This window comes from Aulonocara sp. 'chitande type north' Nkhata Bay, linkage group LG6 (assembly GCF_057382095.1).
Source record: "Aulonocara sp. 'chitande type north' Nkhata Bay isolate Kocher_YH1m ecotype deep benthic linkage group LG6, A_spYH_male_GT1.1, whole genome shotgun sequence".
NCBI lineage: Eukaryota > Metazoa > Chordata > Actinopteri > Cichliformes > Cichlidae > Aulonocara > Aulonocara sp. 'chitande type north' Nkhata Bay.
In genome coordinates this window covers 31227187-31252254 of record NC_141349.1, presented here as the reverse complement: position 1 = coordinate 31252254, position 25068 = coordinate 31227187, and the positions used below count along the sequence as shown (strand labels likewise).

Here is a 25068-nt window from a genome sequence, read left to right as displayed (position 1 = left end):
AGACATAACAGGACTCCAACCTTTCCACAAATCCAGCTCCACAGAATCCTCCCCACACACAAATATCATTCTAATATTAAAATGTGTCTGATGATCTGAAATATGTGAGCGTGACAAATATGCAAAAGTTAAGAAATCAGGGAGGGATTATTACATTTTCTTGGCACTGCACCCTTTAGTGTTAGTGTGTAAGCATGCTTCCTGATGCATGATAACCTTGGCTGTAAATTAGAAACATTCACTGTTTTTCAAAATTGATGAGACCAAAAGGACCCCTGAATAATTTACACCACAGACGAACCAGCTCAAGAGGGAATTCAGTCTGACAGTACACTTTTTCCATACAGTCATACCCAGTGGAACAAGTGCACATGAGCCTGGTGATACAGTCTGACTTGTGATGAGTATATTGAATGATCCACTAGAATTCCTCTTCAGTATTTTAACAATATATAGGCCATAGACGTGGGGACTGAGTGGGAAGAAGAAAGGGACTTTTAGATGAGTTCCCGGACAGTATTTAAAAGAGACCACGTTTCATTCTTCCTGCAAAATTAAGCTTTACTTCTCATGGTCAGTGACGAATAATGCTCTTCAAAACCTGAAGTAGCAGTAAGAGCTTTTAGCACTCTTCCAGGAGGTTCATTTATGTTAGCCTCAGTGAAGAGAGTGAAGGCTGCAGAGCTTCGTCAGGGAAAGTGTGAAAGCTTCTCAGAAGAAACAGTTCCAAACAGGAGAATAAACGTCTCTCACATTGAATGTTTAGTTGAATGAGTTTTTTATGAATGTGTTTAAAAGCAAAAATTAAAAAACAACGACAGTTGTGGTTTTTTTCTTTAGTACCAAACGGACTCATATATCCTCAGCTGTCCTTTCCCTCTTACCCAAACTGGTCATTTTGTTCCTTTACAAGAGAGTTTTTTCCCCACTCTTAGCACGTGTTGTCGCCCAGGGGGTCATCCATATGCTGTGGGTTTCTTTCTACTATTGTAGGGTCTTTTCCTTGCAATATAAAGTGCCTTGTACATTGGCACTATATAAATAAAACTTAACTCAACTGACATATTTCTGACTTTCTGCTAAAACCACAAAAACTGATGAATGGCAAATCATGTTTCATTGTCAAGTTCACCCACCCCTTTGCAGATAGAGACAGCTTCTTTGGACATCGACTTGGGGTAGGACACATTGTGCTCCATAATGGACTGGAACAACTCATCCTCATCTTCACCATCAAATGGAGGCTGTGAGTCAAAAAAGACAACACTAAGTGTGTTAGGACACACAACATATAAATAAATGGTTGCTGCTCTCTAAACATTTGCGGTTTGTACTTTCTTTTATAGACAAGTAAACTCAACAGTTTTCTCTTATGAATAAAAAGAGAGCAGAAAAAAAACAGTTCAACTGAACAGAGCTACGTACAAATAAAGACAACAAGAACAATAAAGATATGAAAAAATATTATTAGTGGAGAATAAGTTTCATAGGAAGACCTTGCAGGGAAAAATGGAGTGGATGACCCAGCTCTCTTCCCCTGCTCACTGAGTTGTTATCATCAGTAACCATAATGTGGGTGTTTTGACAGTCCATAAAATGAATTATTCGTCATTTCCACTCCGCTGGCCTCTTCGACTAGAGGTAGCCTGTCTGCGTCATGCCCCCTTTACCCAATTTCACACAAGGCAGGGACAGAGGAAGGGATCGTCTGAATAAAGTCTTTGTTAATTGTTTAACAGCCACTTGCTCTCTGAGCTAATTAGATTAACGTAAACAATACAATTATGCTTTTGCATTTACTCTGGGCCTTTTTAAAGATGCTTCACTTTGACTCAATAATGTCTTAAAGTGATTTAAAGTCATTTTTGTACTGATTCGTTGATGACTATGACACTATGAATTGTTATATATATTAATAAACAGTGTATTAAGTTAAAACAATTTAACCAATGTGTGGACCATTATCATTTTCAGACTGATGCTATATTAGCATAACAGTAGATAATTAAGCTTCCCAAACACATCAGGGGTCAAAAAAGTTGGGTCAAGTTAGAATATTTTACTGGCCTAGCTTGCACACAAATTATAATTTGAAGGAAAGAGAAAGTCTTAACTAGTAACTCCAGATGCAGTACATGAAAACCTCCTCAGAAAGCTTCATGTCCACTTTCTCTTGACTTGCACTTATTCTAAAAGAAGCACTTCTGTACCAGCCAACATGTTATTGATGTGTTCACCTGAAGAATATTGACTCATGTCTCCTCGCAGCACACCATGCTGCATCCATAAATAAACAAGAACAGTAGTACTGTAAAACAAACAAGCTCACTATAAGAAGACTTGAACCAACCAGTGTTGTTTAAGAGTAGAATTGTGTCAAAATACTTTTTCACTCTAAAAATGTGATGTTTTATGTTATTAGGATTTGAGTTATTGTTCACAAAAGGACGGTAAGCCATAATATTGTGACTGCGTAAAGAGATTTATATACAGTGGGGCAAAAAAGTATTTAGTCAGCCACCGATTGTGCAAGTTCCCCCACTTAAAATGATGACAGAGGTCAGTAATTTGCACCAGAGGTATACTTCAACTGTGAGAGACAGAATGTGAAAAAAAAATCCATGAATTCACATGGTAGGATTTGTAAATAATTTATTTGTAAATTAGGGTGGAAAATAAGTATTTGGTCACCTCAAACAAGGAAAACCTCTGGCTCTCACAGACCTGTAACGTCTTCTGTAAGAAGCTTTTCTGTCCCCCACTCGTTACCTGTATGAATGGCACCTGTTTGAACTCATCATCTGTATAAAAGACACCTGTCCACAGCCTCAAACAGTCAGACTCCAAACTCCGCCATGGCCAAGACCAAAGAGCTTTCGAAGGACACCAGGAAAAGTATTGTAGACCTGCACCAGACTGGGAAGAGTGAATCTACAATAGGCAAGCAGCTTGGTGTGAAAAAATCAACTGTGGGAGCAATCATCAGAAAATGGAAGACATACAAGACCACTGATAATCTCCCTCGATCTGGGGCTCCACGCAAGATCTCATCCCGTGGGGTCAAAATGATCATGAGAACGGTGAGCAAAGATCCCAGAACCACACGGGGGGACCTGGTGAATGACCTGCAGAGAGCTGGGACCAAAGTAACAAAGGTCACCATCAGTAACACACTACAACGGCAGGGAATCAAATCCCGCAGTGCCAGACGTGTTCCGCTGCTGAAGCCAGTGCATGTCCAGGCCCGTCTGAAGTTTGCCAGAGAGCACATGGATGATACAGCAGAGGATTGGGAGAATGTCATGTGGTCAGATGAAACCAAAGTAGAACTTTTTGGTATAAACTCAACTCGTCGTGTTTGGAGGAAGAAGAATACTGAGTTGCATCCCAAGAACACCATACCTACTGTGAAGCATGGGGGTGGAAACATCATGCTATGGGGCTGTTTTTCTGCCAAGGGGACAGGACGACTGATCCGTGTTAAGGACAGAATGAATAGGGCCATGTATCGTGAGATTTTGAGCCAAAACCTCCTTCCATCAGTGAGAACTTTGAAGATGAAACGAGGCTGGGTCTTCCAACATGACAATGATCCAAAACACACCGCCCGGGCAACAAAGGAGTGGCTCCGTAAGAAGCATTTGAAAGTCCTGGAGTGGCCTAGCCAGTCTCCAGACCTCAACCCCATAGAAAATCTGTGGTGGGAGTTGAAAGTTCGTGTTGCTCGGCGACAGCCCCAAAACATCACTGCTCTCGAGAAGATCTGCATGGAGGAATGGGCCAAAATACCAGCTACTGTGTGTGCAAACCTGGTAAAGACCTATAGTACACGTTTGACCTCTGTTATTGCCAACAAAGGTTATGTTACAAAGTATTGAGTTGTATTTTTGTTATTGACCAAATACTTATTTTCCACCCTGATTTACGAATAAATTCTTTACAAATCCTACCATGTGGATTCATGGATTTTTTTTTCACATTCTGTCTCTCACAGTTGAAGTGTACCTCTGGTGCAAATTGCTGACCTCTGTCATCATTTTAAGTGGGGGAACTTGCACAATCGGTGGCTGACTAAATACTTTTTTGCCCCACTGTATGACTCTAAAACTAAACCTAATACATTAAAAGGTGTCTATATTAATATACCACGTGTTTATGATGATCTGGCGTTGAGATCTTTACTAAGCATCACCATCTGAATTCATTTAGGCACCAGCAGAGCCGTGCTGCTTCTAAGATATGTGGGAAAAATGTAGGTGTGAGCAATCTGTGAGAAACCTTGTTTCTGTGTGAAGGTCTTAGCATTTTCTGTAGACAGCAAAGTTCCATTGTGGAGGTGTATGTGGGTTTGTACCACTTACCTGTCCTGCAAGCATTTCATAGAGCAGAACTCCATATGCCCACCAGTCTACAGAGCGACCGTATGGCTGATATGCTATGATCTGTGGAGGAAAAACAATAGCAAAAAGTTTAGCTCAGTTTAATTTAAACAAGAAGTCTCTGTTTAAAAAAATAAAAAAAATAGACCAAAGACAAACACTGACCTGCTGTTTTTCAACTGCACGGATAAGATTTGTAACCCTGAAGTTTACTCTATACTAAACCTCAACCTTGTCACTCAGTCACAGTTTAAAATTTATCAGATAGAATTTCACATTTTTATAACATTTGATTCTTTCTGCTGGAAGAATTTTATAAATACTCTTAACTTTGAATCCACATTTTTGATCACAATCTGTAATAAAAGGCTCTACAGCCTAATATTTTCAGCTATACTTTAAGAAGATGAGGTATTTAAGTTCGTCCATCTTGGTAAAATATTTATTTTTGTAAAAAAAAAAAATTAAGTTTGAGAGTAAGAAAAATATCATTAAGCATGATAACCTAGATCACAGCATTGCAGCAGCCTATTAAATATTCTCTAAATATATTTTATTGCTATACAAAACGACTCAAATTCTCATCTACATTTTTACATATTTTTCACAAAGGGCACTTTCAGAATATCCTTGATGAGATGCTGGGCAGTAAAGAAAAAGGACAAACTGAATTCCTGTTAAAATTCTACCTACATACACATAAAGTTTGACAGCAGCTTTTAAAATAATTACTAATAAATCAAAAGCTCAAAGACTGGATGTCTACTTGTTTTCCTCTTTGTACCATAATTAGACAGAGACAAGGTAAAGTTTAAAGCAAGAATATGATCACAGCCATAAAAGCTGCATGAACCCTGAGTCGCCTACATTTTAAATCACCTGCAACAATCAAATTATTTTTTGCTACGGCTGAACAAAGACGATAGGAAGCTCATATCTTGTGACAAGAAGGGAGCACAGGGCGCGTGGGACAGAAGCTGATAACGAATTACACAGCAGTATTCGTACGCCAATTTATAAGACACGCTCAGAGCTACAAGAGCAGTTTTAATACAACGATGTAGCAGCGCATGAAGCTGAAAACGGTTTTATACTTTTCCAAACACTTTTGCATATTAAAAACACTCAACATTTATATTTTACTTAAATATTTGTTTTGTGAAGATAGACTACAGCTCAGGCTGTGGCATAAAACACTAAGAGTGTATACGTCTCCAAGGGGAGCTCTTAGGAGGCTTCTTTTGACTGTGACATTTCCTTGAATGACAGAGAGATCCTCTGGGTTACACTGTCATGGTTAAAGGTTAATGCTTTCGCCTGTTCTGGCCACAGTAACGCCACCCAGAAGACACACACACTGTAGTTAAGCTTTACACTCAGTGACACATCAAATCGTTGCAATGGTCTGATGAAACATTAACACGCAGGCATATTGAGATTACACATTCATGTACCGGTACATACAGATAAACGAGAAACATGAAAAACAGGACGATTTGGTGATCTTTGTAAATAAATAAGCTTCGGTGTGCAACATGAGTGCTGGCGTACTGCTTTGCGTGCTTTCCTGAATAACTTCTGACCTCTGCTTCACACATGCCGCCCTGGGACACTCCTCCAGCTTAATGCCACAACACATAAAAAAAGACTGGACACCATATTGTACCTGAGAAAAGGAAAACTAACACAAAAAATAGAGAATGTATGTACTGTATGTACAGCAACACACAAATATAGTGGACGCATTTTGTCTAGGTGGGTGGAGGCAGATCAACCTTGCATCGCAACCTTCACTGCATCACTTTAATGACCCTTGCCTTTCCCACAGGAGTCCACATACCTACACAAGCACACGCAGGTGGACAAACACCCCTCCAGCTCTGAACTGCAATGGGATTTTGCTGTCCTGAGGGTTGAATATAATCAACTGGACAAATAGTGTTTCCACATGTTTCCCCTCACACAAAAGTCAAGCATGTGTATAGACTTGCATGCATATGAATGAATGTGAATGTTGCTACAGCTCTGGATTTTATAAAAAGGAAAAACCCCATTAATACAGCACAAAGATAATATCGTGAGCTGTGCTGTCACATTCAGTTTTTCGAGTATTTCCAGTGTTTGTTAAAAGATAAAGTACTGTGTTTACAAAGCAGCCATGTCATTATTTTTTCATAGTCCTTACACATGAACACCTCTTATATTAGTACGTCAATACTTGACTCTGGATATATCCAAAATGGATCTTGAGCGTAGCGCAAACAACATGGAAACCTTGCAAAAGCTTTCACACGGTTGTGTAATTCTATAAACACGTTTTGCAAATCCCCCAGTTTTCACAACTCTGCAGACCGTGAAGATGAGGGTTATTTTACTCATGTTGTGTAGCTGCTGCTGTCTGAAGCTAACATCCTGGGACAGAGGTTGACTGCTATCACATATACTCAAGATAAGCTGCCAGCTGAAGCAAATAGCTTTACTCAGCTCAGGGAGATGATTGCTGTTTTGAATAAACAGATATGAGCTGCACACCTATGAGTAACTAGAGGAACTTCAAGACGTACTGCGTATGTGGAGCAGATGATTGAGGTGTCAGTAGTAAATAAAGTGCCTTTAATTACACTTAATTCTGTCTTTTGTCTTTTGTTTTCTGCTGGCAGGAAAGCCTTTTTTCCCAACAACGATGTTTGGATTGACACCTGGAATGACAGGCGAGTTCAGGTATCTAACTTTTTTTTAATCACAAACTGCTTAATTTTGATTAGGCACCAAAACTATTTGATTAGAAGAAGATGAATATGGGTAAATATAAACACTTAACAACATATGATTAAGGAGAAAATGGAGCTCACCTACTGGGGTACTGTGTGGTACTGTAGTAACTCTTAATCAGTGGGCTGGACAACGTGCAAATAAGGTCCTTTCCTATTATTTCCAGGAGCTGTATGGAGTCACTTGTCCTTTCTTGTGTCCAAAGTGTGAAGCAGATTAAATGAACTGTCATTGATCGAGTAAGTGAATATGTGGGATTCGCAATTATGTATCCTTTCGTTTTTTAAATCTATCCATAACTTATTTGATTAAAATTCTCTCAGGAACACTTTAGTGAACATAGGATTTTTATGCAGTAATGTATATTTAATGGCATTGCAGTGTTCTGGAAAGTCAGCAGGACTCCCTCACAGCATACATCAGAGATCAATGCCATTGATTAGGTCAGAAATAACATGAAATGATGGACCAGTGGTGAATATGGGTTGAGAAACAACTCTATCCAGACTGAAGTACAACACGGTCAGCGGTGCTGTCCTGACTCAGTTTCTACAAAAGGTGAGAGGAGGTGCCATATGAGAGGAGTTGAAAAGTAAAGTTGATGAAAAACAAGGTTGATTAAGCAGCTGCAGCAGTGAAAGAAGTGAAGACAACGACTTAAGGTAGCCAGGAAGGATGAAGTTTATGTTGTTATATATTTACTGTTGCAGCTCTACTTTCTTTACTTTCATTAACATCTTGTTTTTCTTTTGTCAACGTTGCACTTTCAGCTGTTTAACAGATTCTCGCTATACCTAAGAAGGTCATCACCAACCATGGTGATAGTTATGACTAGCTAATGTAACACAGTTGTTTTTATATAAGGGCTCAATGCCGCCTACATACTACTTGGCCTCTTGTTTTCTCTCCTCTTCCATTTCAAGTGTTCGATGAATCTGAGAAAATATGCATACTGTTGACCTTTCTGAGCCATTTCTCACTCTTTCTTTGTCACTGCTAAGGTGCTAATTCCCAAAGTAGGTGGGTTGACTAATTTCACCATATTACCATTTCACCATCTTGTTCTATGTCGTCTACACTTGCTGATAACCACTCAAATATGGCAAAAAAACAAAAATACTGCACTGTGTTTTTAAATGAACGGATGCCTCCAATCAAATAGTTTCGAAATGTTTGCTCGCTCCCAAAAATCAATGTCAAACTGAATAATGTTTAAATGATGAATATGTGCATGTTTAAGGAGGCATGAAGCACGGTGCTATGAGAAGGTGAAAAGTGATAAGCTTTAATCCTTGGCTTTCTTTTGTGCTATGGTGAGAGGGCAGGAAGGTGCAGTAGGGAAAAGACCATTTCCCTGATCATGCTTCAGTGTTTTAATGAGCTCAAGGGTCAAAGACTCCACAGTAAGAGGAAACCTCTTGGTAAAATCCCTGAGCCTGTCTGTTCAAATCCTTCTCCCTGCAGGAAACATCCCGACCTTCGTTCTAACCCAACAACTGCCAACAAATTCACTCTGTTTCATTTAAGGTTTGCACTTCCACTGCTGAAGTCATTCAATATGCATGAAAAAGGAATCATTCCTTATCCTTGTAAACAGAAGCTCTATGAACATTTACCAAAAAAAACCCCAAAACTCATTTTTGTTTTCTCATCAAATCTTAATTATAAAATTCTACCCATTTACTAAAAGGGAGCAGTTTTAGCTAAAATAGTAAATTAGGTTAATGCCAGCCAACAAATCACCGAAGGACCTATTGTGACGAGGCACATTTGTTCCACTGTGTCACTGAGATTTGACCTCCCAGACTCCCTTGTTGTGTGCAATAAGCGGTTTAAGCGTGGAAAGAATGAAGACACATCAGGTCAATGTAGCAAGGAGATCTGCAGCCTCATGTCGGCTTGTATCATTGGAATGAAAACAGAGAGGAAGAGAGACAGAAAGAGGGAGCAAGAAAAAGGGGAGGGATCGATTAAAAAAAGAGCTCCAGATGGCATACGTACAATTAGATACAGGATGTTTTGTGCTCATTAGTTATGAAATCAAATATGTAGATACCCATAATCTAAAAAGGGGAAAATTGTTGCTGTGTCTCATGTGATTAAAATACTATAAAACATGATTTATTTTATTAGCAATCATTACGATGTTGAAGTTGGAGAAAGAGATGGTAAAAGGCGCAAGATGGCAGAGGAGTCAGGGAGAAAGTTGAGATTCGGCGAGATTAAGACAAGCAGAAAGAGAAAACAAGGAAAATAAAAACTCAGTAACAGACTGTACAGATCAGTTTCAGGCCATCTGCAGAGAGCTGCACTAATGTGGTGCTGCTGTGACTTTCTGCCCTTGCCACCCATCGCCCGTCTGCAACAACACCGGCGGACAAACACAGTTTCAGGCACCGTGACCTTGGTAACCACCGTGACTCCAAACCACCGCGGTAAGTTTAGATCTTCAGATTTCCACCAAATCTGTATGCTCGTCTACCTTAGTGTTTGGAAAAAAAAACCTGATACCTGCATTAAGTTTTCACTCATTCTGCCAGGCAGCCAGTGATGGAGAGTCTGTGCTCTCTTCCTGCTTTATATTTTGCTTGTTGTACCAAGCCCTGCAGCTGGGAGAGCTGATTCACTGATCATGAGTGAAAGAGGGCAGGAGAAAAAATATTTTGTTCTTTCTTTTAGACGCTTAAACACGTTAAGTGTTTAGATTTTATAATTTGTCAGCATGTGTGTATTCATTTATGCACCTCTGCTCGTGACCTGAAGAGCCTGTGTTTCTGAGTATATTTTGCATGTGTATGTGCGCTTGTGCACGGGCATTGCTGCAGACATCGCTCTCCCATTAGTCCTAATGCTACATGACAGTTCTGGATCAGACTGCTAGCTATTCAAGGCTACTCTGCTCACCACAGACACACAAGTTTGCACACAAGTTGGTACTTGTGTGCAAATGCACACAAGTACCAACCTATGCCCCTATAACCCTTGCTCTTCATGCACAGACGTGCAGTACAATGCACAGTACCACCCTCACGACCAACACTCTTACAGCGTGCTACATGAATATTTGCTGTGCCGCTGCTGCTGTATCCCTCTGAGGGATGTGTGTGCTGTGGAGCAGATCAGCGCACATCAGACCTTGCTTTAGTGGTCTGTTTTTGAAAGCATTTCTTGGTACTGTATGTGCCTGTGCTGTGGATGGTTTCATTCACTGAGGATATTAATGAGCAGCCCTGGGGTTTACATGAGCATCCTACGGTGCAATATAAACAGCACCTTTCACGTGATCACAATGAATTGTGAGCTAAATTCAGTATTGAAATGCTCTATGACTGTAGAGGCATGTGAGAAAATGCAGTTATATGAAAACCTTGAATATGTGAATTCTTTGGTATCCCTATAACAAATCCTGATCCCGATAATTTAGCATTGTTTCAACGCCACAGCCTACCTGAGTATCGTTGTTGACCATGTCCATCTCTTTAAGACCACAGTGTAATCATTTTCTGATGGCTGCTTACAGCAGAGTGATGCACAATGTCACAAAGTTCAAATCATCTCAAACTGGTTTGACACTGTACAGTCACCAACCCTCATTCCAACAGAGCACCTCTGAGATGTGGTGATATGAGAAATTCACATCATGGATGTGCAGCCAATAAGCAACTGTGTGATGCTGTCACGTCTCCATGAACCAAAATGTCAGAGTAATGTCTCACAAAGGCGTTTCTGAAGGAAAAAAGGAGTCAAAACAGCAAAAACAACGTATACCTAATAAAGTGTCTGGCTTCTTTCACCTGCTTTAACTCTGTTGCCAGGAGGATATGAATAAATTGTGAGATTATGATGTAATTAAGAGCAACCCTATTGAAAAATTGCAATGTAATGTAGTGTATATGGAGCATAATGTAGAAAACAGCTGCACGAGAAACTGTTTTACTCCTAATGCTAAACCTAAAAGATAATATAGAATTCTTATAACATTTTTATTGCAGTTAAATAAATAAATCGACAGACCTAAACTGCTGTCTGGACGTTTTCAGGCTGCCACCTTGTCTGCAGCATCCTCACATATTCATGCTCGCTGCGTTTGTCTCATCTGCTGCATCTTTCTCGGTTTCTCTTTTTCACCTTCTTCTTCCCCCCCTGACTTTTTTCTCACGTCTCACTCACTTTTCCAACCATGGATGAAATGATTGTGTGAAACTACTAATAGCTCTTTTTCTGAAAAACACTAGTTTGGGGTGTTCGGTAATTGGCCGAGGGTTTAAATTGGAATTAGAGATGCCAAAGCATGTGGCCGGATGACACCTCTATCATGAGTCAGGGTTGCTATTTCAATCCTCCAACTTTTTGAAGAATAGCCACAAAAATATCTAAACAACAAACTTTTCCTCTGTGAACCCCCTAGACTGGATTTTAAATCAAACAAGTTGTAAGTGATGTGCAGTTTTTCCAACTTTGATTCAAGGGGTTTAACAAAGAACTGCATTAACTGAATTACAGCTATTTTTATACACAGAACTTAACTATATGCGCCTGTTACGATCTGACAAAGATTTTTTTTGTAAATAAATGTATTTACCTCATGAAAATATGGAAAATCTAAGTGTTGTTCATATGTATGGTTTATAGTAAATGAATAATGTATCTTACATTAAATTCTCCCTGCCTTTGTTGAAATGTCACATACTGACACATTACAACAGAATATCACCTCAGAGACTGAAAACTGGGTCTTCTTTAATGATTCAATGTATAATAAAACATTCTGACACCAACTGCTTTGCACTCCAGAGACGCGTCAGCAGAAAAGTAGACACCCTTTTCCTCCTGATGCCACACCGCACTGGGAGACGACTACAGCACACAGGAAAACAGCCTGTGTCAGGCAACTCCGTAGCCTCAAATACTCTCCTGAAATGGACCCATTGTGAAGTCAATGTTTTTTTGATTCTTTCCTTTTATGTCAAGTTACAGTTTGTTTTGTCTGTCTGATCCTTCGCCTCTCTTCCTTGCTATCTCTTCTTCTCCGTGTCAAAGTCACTGAGGTGTAAAGTCACATCAGTGTGAGCATTCCTGCCAGACGGGAGCGACCGACGACTGCCTATATAGGTCAGAGTAAACAGAGCCAGCAATAAATGTGTTCCTGAACATATGAGCGTGTGTGTGTGTGTGTGTGTGTGTGTGTCTGGGCAAGCTGCAGGATAGCAGTAAAAGTAAGGCATCCTGTCACCTGTGTACTGTTAACCAGGGACCCACTTCCACAAAGAAATAAACTTCCAGACTGGTGGGTTGTATTTGAGCTCCTGTGTGTGAGAAAGTGTGAAAACACTTCTGATCTCACAGTTGTCTCAAGCATATACAAAACTGCACTAACACAGCAACAAAGTTATACAATCACAATATGTAATGCTGTATGGATAGCTGACATAACCACTATGAGGGACTCCCCTTTGGGAATCCTCTGTCAAGAATATAAAATGTGTCACACAAGAGAGGCTTCCATATCATTAATAAACATATAATGAACTTTATAAATCCCATATTATGCTTTTTCTGTTTTTCCTTCCCCTTCAGCTATTTCTTTGTCAAGGCTGCACCAAAAGAAATTCTTCAGTCACATCCTCTCAGAAAACACTGACACTGAAACGGAGCCCTGACTTTTTGTTCCATTACTCACCTACGTCACTATTTAACATATCGGTATAATGGCAACCAGTGGCCAAGCTGGGATAACATCGAATACAACAAGGAGTTTCCACACCTAAATCCAGATGCACCAGGCTGCATTGCAGTCCATTCCTTCTTCAGTTAGAGCTGCTTCCATTAATGCCATCCCTGTCAGCTCAATTATTTTCTGTAAAATGGTAATAAAATGTGATAAAACTTGATGAACGCTCTAATTGTCTCGGTGTCCTTCATCTGAAATGACCAACAGGTGTTTTCTCAACCAGTGTCATGTCCACATTTAACACCCTCTCTTTCTCTTCTCTATTGTGTGTACATTGTTTTTTTCCTTTTTCAGAATAAAAGACTTCACTGAATTTGACTTCGTTCCAAACAGATCAGTCGCACCACACCCGCTGAAAAGCCTGACATCACAAATCACTACAAAACTCATTAGACAAATCTTTGAACAGCTTTTGGGGGACAACAAATGAACAGAATGCCCCGTGGGTGTTACTTCAGGTCCGGCAAAAGCAGATTCTGTAGGAATGCAGGAACACAGAAAAGGCCAGTGTATTTATTTGTAGTGGATTCTTCTATCAGAAACACTTTAAGGAACACCTCGTCTCACTTTACCTTGTAAATGTCACCACTGTGAATCTAAGTCTCTTTAAGGTCACTCTCCAGCTAGCTACAGTGCTTTGGAGTGGGTGGATACACAGTGCAAATGTTTAACTGTTAAGACTATTAAGACTCAAATGGTTGGGTTTCTTAAGCTTAATAAAAACAATATATGCATACAGATGCATAACTATGTGTTGATGCCCTATTTAACCTGTGAACACATCATGTGTGACTGTCATCAACATGACTGTGTGATAGTCATGTGAGTGTAATCAAAAAAATAAAAAGTGTTTGAAAATATGTGTACTGCATGCGGTGCTATGGAAACAGTAGCTACTCCGGCCCCATACTGCGTCATCCCTGGCTGGTGCATTAGTGTCAGTCTGACTCGAGCGATCACAGCGTGTTCAGCCTGGCATCGTGGGTGGAATTAACCTCTCAGTCTATCAGAGAGGCTTTTTAGAGAGAATCGATAATCCAGCCCATCATTAAATAGAAGCCAGCTAACTGATAATGGTCAGAGAATTGGAAAAACTTAGTGCGTATGAACTTCTACAATTTGCACTGGTTGCATTAAATGAATCAGAGGAATTATTCTTTTTATGCTAAAAAGGGCTTACTTGCATTTGCTTTGAATGCAATGTGTTAAAAAATACAATAACAGCAATTATTAACAAAAAAATGTAAATACATATTTAAGAATGATTAAATTCAGCATTAATTAATGAATGACTAATGCACCCGTTTGCTGTCTTTTTTTTAATATCTTTGTTAATAATAAGACTTTTTCAATTTTGCAGCATATATTATGTACACTGGATATATGCTGCATTTTTTCTGTTTGTTTCACCTGTTTTAAGAATAAAATAGTATTTAAATGAGTAACACATCTTTTAAGTGATAATAGTAGAACTTAATAATCCTAAATTGGATCAAACACACAAATAACAGTAAAATCAGCTGGTTATGAGCAGGACGTTCCTTCATGCTACAAGGGAAAGATGTAGGGAAGACATAAATGCTGCTCCTACCTATCTGGGGGGCACAAATACTTTCCAACCAAAAAACAAAAGATGTAGCTAATCAGCTACAACCATCCCCAGAGCTGGATCTTTTTGTATACACAACTGCATGGCAGTTTCACACAGAACTAACCTCTCCAGCACATTTCACTCAAAAAATCATCTATTTTACAGCCTTAATCATTAAAGGATATTTCAGATTTAGCAATGGATGAGCCTCAACCTGTTATGCATGTCTCGTTCTAACCCTACCCATAAAAGAGGGAGAAGCACATTAACAATTTCTTCTAATTTCATTTATGAATCAAAATTTGAGTCATCCCAAAGTGAGCAAAAGGAAAATAGGTGTTAGCCTATTCACCACACCTGGCTTAACTCTTTCCCCCATAAACATTTGTCGACCTCCCCAGTACCCTTAAAGATGATCTAAAATAAGTAAACATGTGGTTTGACCATTCTTAGAATGCTTTCAAGGATAACTGCACAGGCAGAGACCACCCTCACTAACTTCTGATGCACACCCAGTCATTTTGTTCTATAAGTGGGCCTGAAATATAACAGAAACTGCTAAGTTCATAAAAGAACTTCAAAGATTACTAGCAGGCTTTCAGTGGGTAAAGACTGAATGTAGCTTGAACTTCAATGCTATCAAACCAAAGTAAATGAAAACCAAAAACTTTCCCAGTAGCGTGTCTGAGCCATCTTGTACAGAAACCAGCCTGTATAGTTTTCCAAGAAGGAGAAGTCATTTCCTTTTTAAGTTTGGTTGGAGCCAATAATTAAGACCTGAAAAGAAGCAGCAAGTAGGCCCAACAACCAATCCTAAGGTAGGATCCAGTCTAACTGCTAAACAGCTGATGAGCTGCAAAGTCAAAGAGCTGTCAGAAACAACAGAAAAGGAAACACTTAAAATCTAACAACATTAGCAGTGTGTGTGAGTGCGCTGCTGGGTAACTGGATGCATATATGGGCTCATAGAGTCTACTGGTATGTTTTATTGAGAGTTTGACTTGTTAACCACAGAACCTGCTGCCACATAGTGTCTTTTTCCTTTTTGTGTATTTAGACAATGCCATTTCTTCCCAATTCTGTGTTCTTGAGGTACCAGTGTGGAAGTTTTCATTCCTGTGTCTGACTATTTTTTAAGGTAACAAGGTATTCAAGTGTTCCATTTTCATGGAAACACTCACACCTTACAGGCTTTGCTTACTGTTCATTTCATAGCATATTTTATCCCAAACAATTTGTTTATTTCAGCTTCCAGTTTTATTCAGTTTGAGACAAATATAAGCAGGTTTATATCTAGACTAAGGAGTACACAAAGGAGCAGTGCACACACACACACACACACACACACACACACACACACACACACACACACACACACACACACACACACACATGTGTTTTATCAGTAATCAGAAGTTATCTGTAGGTGATTTAACATATCACCCAATCTTAGAAGAAGACATTAAATGTGAAATTTGTAAATATAAATGTAACCAATGCGCCTTACAAATCAAAGAGAATTAAAATATTGAGGTATCCTGGTATGACGACCACAACTGTGATGACAAATGGTAAGGTCAAACTGTCACGTTAAATAAATGTGGCTTTCAATTAAAAGAAATCCAAGAAATGCTTGCTCACAAGAAAACCCCCTGCCTGTATGTTTCGGGTTCAGTTTGGACTCGCCAGCGGACACGCTGGGTGTCGGTCTGACTGGGACACTTATGTCATCAGAGAGAGCTCGTGTATATGCGTTTGTGTGCGGGCCTATCTTGTCCTGAGGCAGTGACCTTAATCTGGAGCACAAGGGTGACACAGGCTCAGACCAGACAGTGACAGAAATGAATTCATGCAACAGAAAAAGCACACGCGCACACAAGTACACGCTTTACATCTGCGGCTGTACTCACTTCTGGAGCTATGTAGTCTGGAGTGCCACAGAAGGTCCTCGTGCTGACTCCTTCTGTCATGTTCTCTTTACACATGCCAAAGTCAGCAATCTTAATGTGTCCCTCAGAGTCCAGCATCACGTTGTCCAACTTCAGATCCCTGAGGAAGCAGGCGGGAATTCAAAACATACCTTCAGATGCTGACTCTTCCATTAGTGGTTGTCTTTTATGATAGGGTTATAAAAGACATTTACTACATCACAAAGGATGTTCCTAGCTTAAAAGCAACCTAGGTATGTATACCGTGTAAACCTTTTAATACTCACCTGTAAATGATTCCTTTACAGTGCAGGAAGAAGAGACCAACAGCGATCTCTGCTGCATAGAACCTGCAATGACAACATTCACATATTTACAACTGCTTAAAACCGAGCCTTCAACCTCAGAACAAACAGTTCCAATACAGCATGTCTGTATTATTGTTGCAGCTTATGCTTTACTGTTATTAGACACTAATGTGATCATAATACAAAAGGGGATAAAACCTAAAGGCTTAATGTAAATTCTCAAATATAATTTTGACTGTAACCACAGATTCATTTTACAGCCGAATCATAGAAACACACAGATAAACTGATATGTCTTACACTGCCTGAGGTTCCTTGAACTTGCCCACTTGCTGGATATGGTACATAAGGTCTCCACCATTCACATACTCCATGACAAAGTACAGGCGGTCCTGTGGTCATGCAGAGAGGAAAAAGGTGAAAGAAGAGTTATGAGTGTGTGAGAAATCAAGAAAAAATAATAATAGGTTCTACGTAAAAAACTGTCGAATTTCAAAATATGTTTACATTTCTATTCGTGGTAAAACCTCAAATCAGAGAAATACAGTCTTGACGTCTTGCCTACCCCCGCTGTCTAAGTTGTTCCATCTTTCCTGCTACTCTTTCCATGACAAGGTGACCCAAATAGCCCACAGCAAAGCGCTTCATGGAAAATGAAAACACTCAACACAGACATCTGTCAGGAAATATTCTCTTTGTGTTCTACTGCTGGTCCCTTACTGCCCGTGACAAGTTTGGCCTGACCCCAGTCCACATGTGTTTGATGGTCTCTTAAGATAAGATAAGATAACCTTTATTAGTCCCACACGTGGGAAATTTGTTTTGTCACAGCAGGAAGTGGACAGTGCAAAAGTTATGACGCAAAAATTAGAATACAATAAGAATAAATACAGTACACAGCTGTACAGAATAGAATAAAATAATATACTATATACAGTAGAATAAAATAGAATAAAAATATACAATAAGATAAAAATAGAATACGAATGCTATATACAACAACTCTTACGAACAAAACAATAACAACAGACCCATGGAGATAGCGCAGCTGAACCTTCCACCAGGTCTGACACCAAATGTCACCACTCTTGGCAAAGCGGGCTTTACCCTGGACTGTGTGTGCTGTGACCCTCACTGTACTGCAATGACAGCGCCTTCAGCAAAATGCACATTATAGCTTCTCGACCTCTCTGCGCCTCTGATATAAAAAGCCTCCTTGTTTTCACTCAGTAAAGGGTTTGACTTCAGTGGATCCGATGTTGAGAGCGTGCTGTCTTAGCAGAACACTGTGTGGAACTCATGCATTTAAGCTAATTATGTTTTAAAAAGACAGCTGCTGTGCAGATTTATGAAACTGGGCAAAAAATGAAGTAAATCTGTTTTTATCATTTATTTTATCTCTGGTTATTTAATGTGTAAAATAAATAACGTAATAGCAATAACAATTAGAATAAGAAGTAGTCCTTTTTTGTGATGCAGGTATGATTTTCTTTAACAGAAATATCTTGAGGATCACAGAAAACTCAATCGGGCCATTTCACGATTGGTGTCACTATTTTTATTTTTATTAACCTGAATGTATTTTAGGGAAACAGTCAAATCAAATGAAACATTATCTAAGTGTAAAGATTTTCTGTTTAAAAAACAACTCAAACACTGATCAGTTTCAAGAAAATGGACATATTTAAAACATTTGGACTATTTCCCAAATTTAAAACATTCACATAAAGAAAATGTTCGAGTACGGGCATCGCAGGAAAAGGTCTGCACAGCAAATGTGAAACTAGACAAAGAGGTCACAAAAGTGTAGGAGTAAGTGTGTTTTTGTTATTCTCTGTACGCGAATGGGTGTGCGAGTATGTGTATTCATGAATATGCTATGAGTGATGCCAAGCTGTGTCTCTTCCTATTTCCTCTGCCTTGCCTGCCAGTTCAGCTCTAATCAGCTGCTATAGTTTAGCCCGGCCTCTCTCAGAGTCTGGATGCTGGTAGACGTTCATTTGCAATTTACAGATTTAACAAAGAGACATTCAGATTAAGGAAGCCATCGACTTCTTTTGCATATGGACTATAATAGATTTGCAGAGTTTATGCAAGTTCACAACACTACTTACTGAAAACATTTTACAATTTCTTTAGATCATTACATTTACTGAGTACAAAAAAGAGATATTAAGGGTATCAAAGATAACTTTGGTACCCTTTGTAACAAAGCCTTTTGCTTATTTAAACAGAGAGAGAGCTCACCCTTTAATTGGGGTTACTTTGTTCCCCTTTCACTTTTTTTTTAATTGGACTTGTCATAAACGTCCTTTGCTGCCTTCTCCAGCACTTTATGACTAAGCTGTTTAGCTAAAAGCCGCTTGCTGAATTAATTTGACCTGACTTGACCTCGAGTGAGTTATCCTGGTACATCCAGAAGCCTTTTACCTACCACTGTCTGGAAGCACGAGTGGAGGTATGTGAGGAAGGGCGGTTTGTCCTGCTGGGCCAGGACTCTCTTCTCCACCATGGTACATTCAACATCATCATCCTGGATTACCACATCCTTCTTCAGAATCTTTATAGCATACAGCTCCTCAGTGGTCTTCATCTCTGCTAGCATCACCTTTGCAGAGACAGAAGGTGGCCAAGTAAAAATCATTTCCATGTAGAGTACAATGCACTTTGTTCTTCCAACTTTGGATATCGCGCACCTTGCCAAAGCTTCCCTTCCCCAACACAGCTAGGAAATTGAAGTCGATGAGTTTGACCTGGTTCAGGCTGTTTGATGGGAGCTGGCTGGAGTGGCTGTCATCAGTCTCAGTGATCACCTTCTTAGTGGGACCAAGTTTGGCTTTCTACACTCGGAGTAGAAAAAAATAAAGTGTCTGAAGGTTAAATGGTTATAAGAAAAGCATATAACCTAAAGCGGCTGCAATGTGCAATTCAGAAAAGACAATGATCGTGGATACCTAAAATGTTAACCTTGATAAAATGCATAAAACTTGTTTTTAAGCAAATAAAAAAATGGCAGAACATATTCAAGCTTCTTTATCGTGGATTTTTCTCACAGAGAAGACAACATATTCACACGTTTTTGCCAATTTTTTTAATTTATGTCTACAACCACTAAAACCATTTTCATACAGATGAATATTCAATATGTGTCAATTCATTTACTAAAATAACACAAAATATCCTTAATTGATTTTTCTGTTTACCTGCTGTATAACTTATACTTGCCATTAGCTCACTATCTGCCAGAATACACTGACTGACAGGCACAATTCAAGATTAATGAGATCAAGCAAAACTGATGTGCCTTTTTGGAGCTCCTATAATACAAAATGACTCGATAAACCCGATTGAGATTTGCAGTTGTCTTCTTGTCCAATTACTGTCCAATAAATTACTCTAGCTATATTAACAAATTGCTATCATTTAAACAAAGTAAAACAGTGCTGGTGGTTGTTGTCAGCATAAAGCGAGAAAGCTGAAATGTTGGATTTGGAAAAAAAACAAAAAAACCCAAAAAAATCATGCAAGCATTGTTTGTCACATCTGCTTTTGCTGTGAGAATCAGTTAATCATAAACATCATTGATTAAATTCAATAGCAAAGCTAATGCATGACACTGCTGTTATCAACAATGATCATTTTCTATTGTTTCATTTACAGTAGTGTGTAAAAGTCTCAAGTTATCCCTCATGTTCTTTTTCCTTTTGCTTCAGAGGAGCCTTAATTTTCTTGTGATTTTTTATGGTCTTGGGCAATAGTTCTTCAGGCTTTCTGAGGGTCTTTCAAAGTTTTTAAAGTTCTTTGGAAGAGAAGTCAATCTTAAGGTTGGGAAATAGGAAGATGGTTGGAGGACGGTCTTGTTAAAACTGATGGAATTACGAATGCAGAAAGTACTGTTAGAGTTTGACTCACCATCTGGCAACAGCTTCATTTTTTAATAAAGCAATGATCCTAAACACACTGCCAAAGCAGTAAAAGACAAACCTGGATAGAAATGCATACAATAATGGTATACTATTAGTTATGGATTAGTCTCCCCAGAGCCCAGACCTCAGCACTACTGCAGCAGTGTGGGATCATCTTGACAGATAGCAAAACAAAAGAACATCCAACATCCAAAGAAGGGCTTTGAATGTCCGTCGAGAAGCCTGGAGAACTATTCCTGAAGACGACTTATAGAAATTACATAAACAAAGTTTGCACAAGAGTGTTCAGGCTGTGTTGAAGCATAAAGGCAGTCATAGCAAAAACTGACTCTGTGTTGCTTTTTATATTCATGTATTATCCATGTTTCAATAAATCCCTGCATCTATTTCCCATGTTTCTTGCAAAATATATAGAAATGAAGATTGACTTGAGCTTTTCACACAGTACTGTAACATATTTTAACCAGACATAGCATCCACAAAGCTAAGCATAGAAATTTTATTTTAAGTATTAAATCATTAAGATCAGTGATCAAAGTAAAACCTAAAAAAAACAGCATTTAAAATCTCTACATTGAAATCAGACCTTAAAACGCTCGATTTCTACGTGGCTGCTGTTGCACCGAAGGAAAGGATGCCACCACGTGGCTTCAACATTCACATGCATGTCCAGTGTAAAATATATCTCTAATTCTGACCTGTAAAAATACAAAAACATTCTCGTCTTTGCACCTCTTCATGCCAAGTCATGCTCAATCTTTCAGCAGTGCAAATGCTTCAAGACACTACAGTGCACTATGCTGAAAAATACACTACTGTGGCAGTCTGAACACTAAAAACAATCTGACGAAGCGTCCCGCTTCATATCTTTCTCTAAGCAGATCTACACAAAACACACCTCACACCGGCTTCATATTCACTCTTAGCCAAGGCAAAAATCATGCTCTCCCCAACATCCTAGTTATTACCTAAATCTTCATGCTGCACAAAGAAGTTTGTTTTCTTCTGCTACAGGAGATAAATCTTCTTTTATTTTTCCCAGTGAAGCATAAGAATATACTATATACATGAAACAGGAAGACCAACTTGTGTGGGGCTGAAAGGTTTCCAGGCCATTACAATATTGTTCCTCTTAAAAAACAGGAAAACAGGAAGAACTTAGTGTTATCCCACACCATAGATACCTGATAAATTCACCCATTTATCTCTATAACATTCAAGTAAAATACACTGAATATTAAAATACTTTCTAGCAGTGCTGAGCAGCTGCAGTTTGGTTAATGAAAGCTACCGTTGCCTGCTCTTAAACTAGGAGAGCAGTAAGAAAGCTGAGCAGACCGCACCAGATCACAGCACACCTGTAAGCTTTAGCCACAGAAACAAGCCTGGCCGGGCCAAGCAAGCAGCAGCCTTACTTCCTTCCTTCCTTTTAGACGCACCTGATCAGAGTCTTCCACAACTGCTTGGTCCTGAAACCACAGGGAAAAGGGAGCCAAAAGGTCTAACTCACTTAGTACACTTGTGTACAGGCGCACACCACAACAGCTGACTTGTATGAACAGGTAGTTGAGGGCCAATAGTGAGGCTCGTACACGCAGACAAACACAGAGAATATGAATGAAGATACAGCATTCATAATATGACACTAAATCGTGTGGTCGAGCCTTTCGATCAGCAAACTTAGTCCACGGGGCTCCAGTTAGAGTTTACAGACATGTACAAGTTCAAAATTGCAGCTTCACAGAAAGAAACCAGCGAGAACAGTCAAAATAATTACCTGATCTCTATTATATTTCTGATAAAGCAGTCACCCCCAGAGGTGACTTCATGAATTATGTTTTAAAAACAACTTTTGATTTAACCATGGAGACTAAAAAAACGTTAAGGTGAGAGGGATAAGTGCTTATACACACACACAGACACACATAAAAGAGCAGGAACAATTACCCACCATGTACTCAGGTCAATGCTGACATCTAGTGTTTGCATCTGGTTTATTTCTCTATTCATACAGTATATCAAATATGCAATATTTCCATCCATGTAGTTATGCCTTAGACTGAAGTTTATCTAGGTTTACACTGAGATGTTTGCAGGTTCAAGAAGCAGACGCTTACAGACAAATGTTCAGCTGTGAGATGAGAAAAGAAACTAGCTACGGGTTATACTTCAGTTGACATCGACATAAGCACACAACATGAAGCGTACACAGACAAGACGGGCGCACAACACAAAGACGCACATGCAGACACATGTAAAGCTATGAACTGTAAGCAGTAAATCAGGATTTACTAACAATCCTTTGTCAAACTCTGAGAAAATGCGAGCCGTGAAAACGAGGAAGAGCTGTACTTTCACAAAAATGGGGAGTTACTAAATATCCATCGGGCTTATTTCATTCATTTATAAAATTATCATTTTTTGATTTGAATTTTTTTTTTTATCCAAGCCAAAATGTACAAATTGTTAGTAAACTGGATCAATTTGTAGTAGCGCGGCACCACATACAAATGATCAGAGACGAGGAGAAGTGGAGGAACATGTCACCACAGCAAGACGAGACAAAAGAGGAGAAGGAGAGGAGAGAAGGGTCGAGGAGCGGAGAGGGCTACCTTTAGATTAAAATTAATTTGGCAGTCCTGAGAGCAGGGGCAAGACGTGGAGAAAGGAAGAGAGAAACTCTTGCATTAAATATGACACTGTGACATAGGGTGAAGAAGCATTTGTACAGTGTAAGTCTCACCAAGCACACAGGAGGGAGCAGGAAGCTAAGGGAAAAAAGGGAGAGAACCACAGAGGGGTTTATGAAGAGGGGAGAGAAGGGAGAGGAGTTCTCAGGCCATAAAAAAACTCAAAAAAAAACATTCATTAAAGTCAAGTGGATGAAACATTACATCTACAGATGCCAGACAATTACTTCGGAGCTCCATGAGAGAGATATGATGACTGCACTGGGCTTCTCTTAAAGGCAATTTAAACGATGTGAAAAACTAGAACAATGTTGAAAATACCTGTTCCGTTTATGCACTGCACATTTGCACAGTACACTACTGTAGCTTCTGTGTGTGAGAGAAAAATCACCACATTTTCGTGTCACGCACTGTGAGGAACATGCTCGCTACTGGTCTTTGTTCCTGTTATCGAGACAAACGCAACACAACTGCACTGTCACCCTCTGACTTCAGGCCAAATTTGTTTTCTTCACCTCTTTTCTCTCTTTTTTTTTTATCATCATCACCTTTTTTCTCATTGCCTGGATATATTTCAGAATGTATTTCTGTTACTGTGTCGTTACACAGGGCAGCTTCTCCTTTAATGTAATGAACGCATTTTGTAAAGCTGCAAAAAGTTGAACAGGAAATGATTTTTATGGCAAAGCTTACTTTAATATGGAAAACGTGTTTCTAAGTGTTTCCATATACTTAAAAATATGCACACATATATAAAACTCCAGACAATGATCGAGCTTCATATTGAATCCAGATTAACGAGCATGAGGTTTGTTTGCTTTTTTCGGTCAGCTAAAAATTGGCTGTCAGTCCCAGCCCAACTTTCTATTCTTTCTCATTCTATCCACCCCCTTTATTCTCAACCATGTGTCGCAGAAAGGTCGTGGAAAGTAACCTTAAACACATCTTCTAGAGACCTGGGCTTTCATTGCACACTGTGACACAGAATACCAGGTGAAATAATTCACTCCAAGAAGGCCAGACGCACACAGGTTCGAACAAGAAGAACATGAAATTGTATCAAATAACATCTTTTTTTAACACAATGTGTGCTTAAACATTACTGCAAAGTAGGAGGAGCTGATTATTCTCCTCATCCTTTTAACATGCTATTGAGCACAGTCACTAAAGCTGATCCCCCTTTCTGTTTGGTTCTGGCTGGAATGTAATAACAACAATTATCCACAAACACGCAAAAAATGTAAAGTAGAAGTGAAGCCTCAGAATTCAAAGAGGGCACGCCGAGGAGCTCTGTGAAAGCTGCAGCTGTCACACGGTTATCTGCAGTCCAGGAGAGCATGTGACAGTTCGATAATTCTGCTGGACAGGGTGGCAGGATCAGATCGATCCACCTCAGTCTGAAGCGTGTAATAAATGCTTCTGTCTTTGTGCCATGCAGTTTGAAGATACTGCAAAAGAAAAGATCGCGCAGCTTTGATTATGTTAATACAATCCTCACCTCAAATTTCTGCCTCAGTTCCTCATTACCATCATCCTCCTCTGAGATGGGAACATTGTAGTACTCCCCCTCCTCCTGGCACAATAACTTATACCTGAGAGGAGAGACATGACATGACAGGAAGTGAGGGGAAGAAACAAAGACAAGCTTATCCAAGCATTCTGTTTACATCAGAAGATGTTGTGTTTGTTAAAACCTGGATGATATAAAGCATTTACTGGGTACCAAGGAGCAACTGATGAGAG

At 39.3% G+C, this 25068-nt stretch overlaps 1 protein-coding gene across 3 annotated transcripts in view; it reads right to left on the bottom strand.

Annotated features, from left to right (window-relative positions):
• prkcaa (protein kinase C, alpha, a) overlaps positions 1-25068 on the bottom strand; it is a 145241-nt gene that overhangs the window by 20063 nt on the left and 100110 nt on the right. The window contains exons 8-16 of one of the 3 annotated variants that reach the window (XM_086296305.1): positions 24824-24917; positions 23248-23274; positions 19406-19549; positions 19144-19317; positions 17010-17101; positions 16689-16751; positions 16384-16522; positions 4362-4442; positions 1137-1244 (exon numbers count right to left, since the gene is read on the bottom strand). In XM_086296305.1, coding sequence (XP_086152431.1) covers positions 1137-1244; positions 4362-4442; positions 16384-16522; positions 16689-16751; positions 17010-17101; positions 19144-19317; positions 19406-19549; positions 23248-23274; positions 24824-24917 — 922 coding nt within the window. Of the gene's footprint in view, positions 1-1136; positions 1245-4361; positions 4443-16383; positions 16523-16688; positions 16752-17009; positions 17102-19143; positions 19318-19405; positions 19550-22074; positions 22105-23247; positions 23275-24823; positions 24918-25068 lie in introns of all 3 variants that reach the window. The other 2 variants (XM_086296302.1, XM_086296304.1) reach the window with 2 other exon arrangements.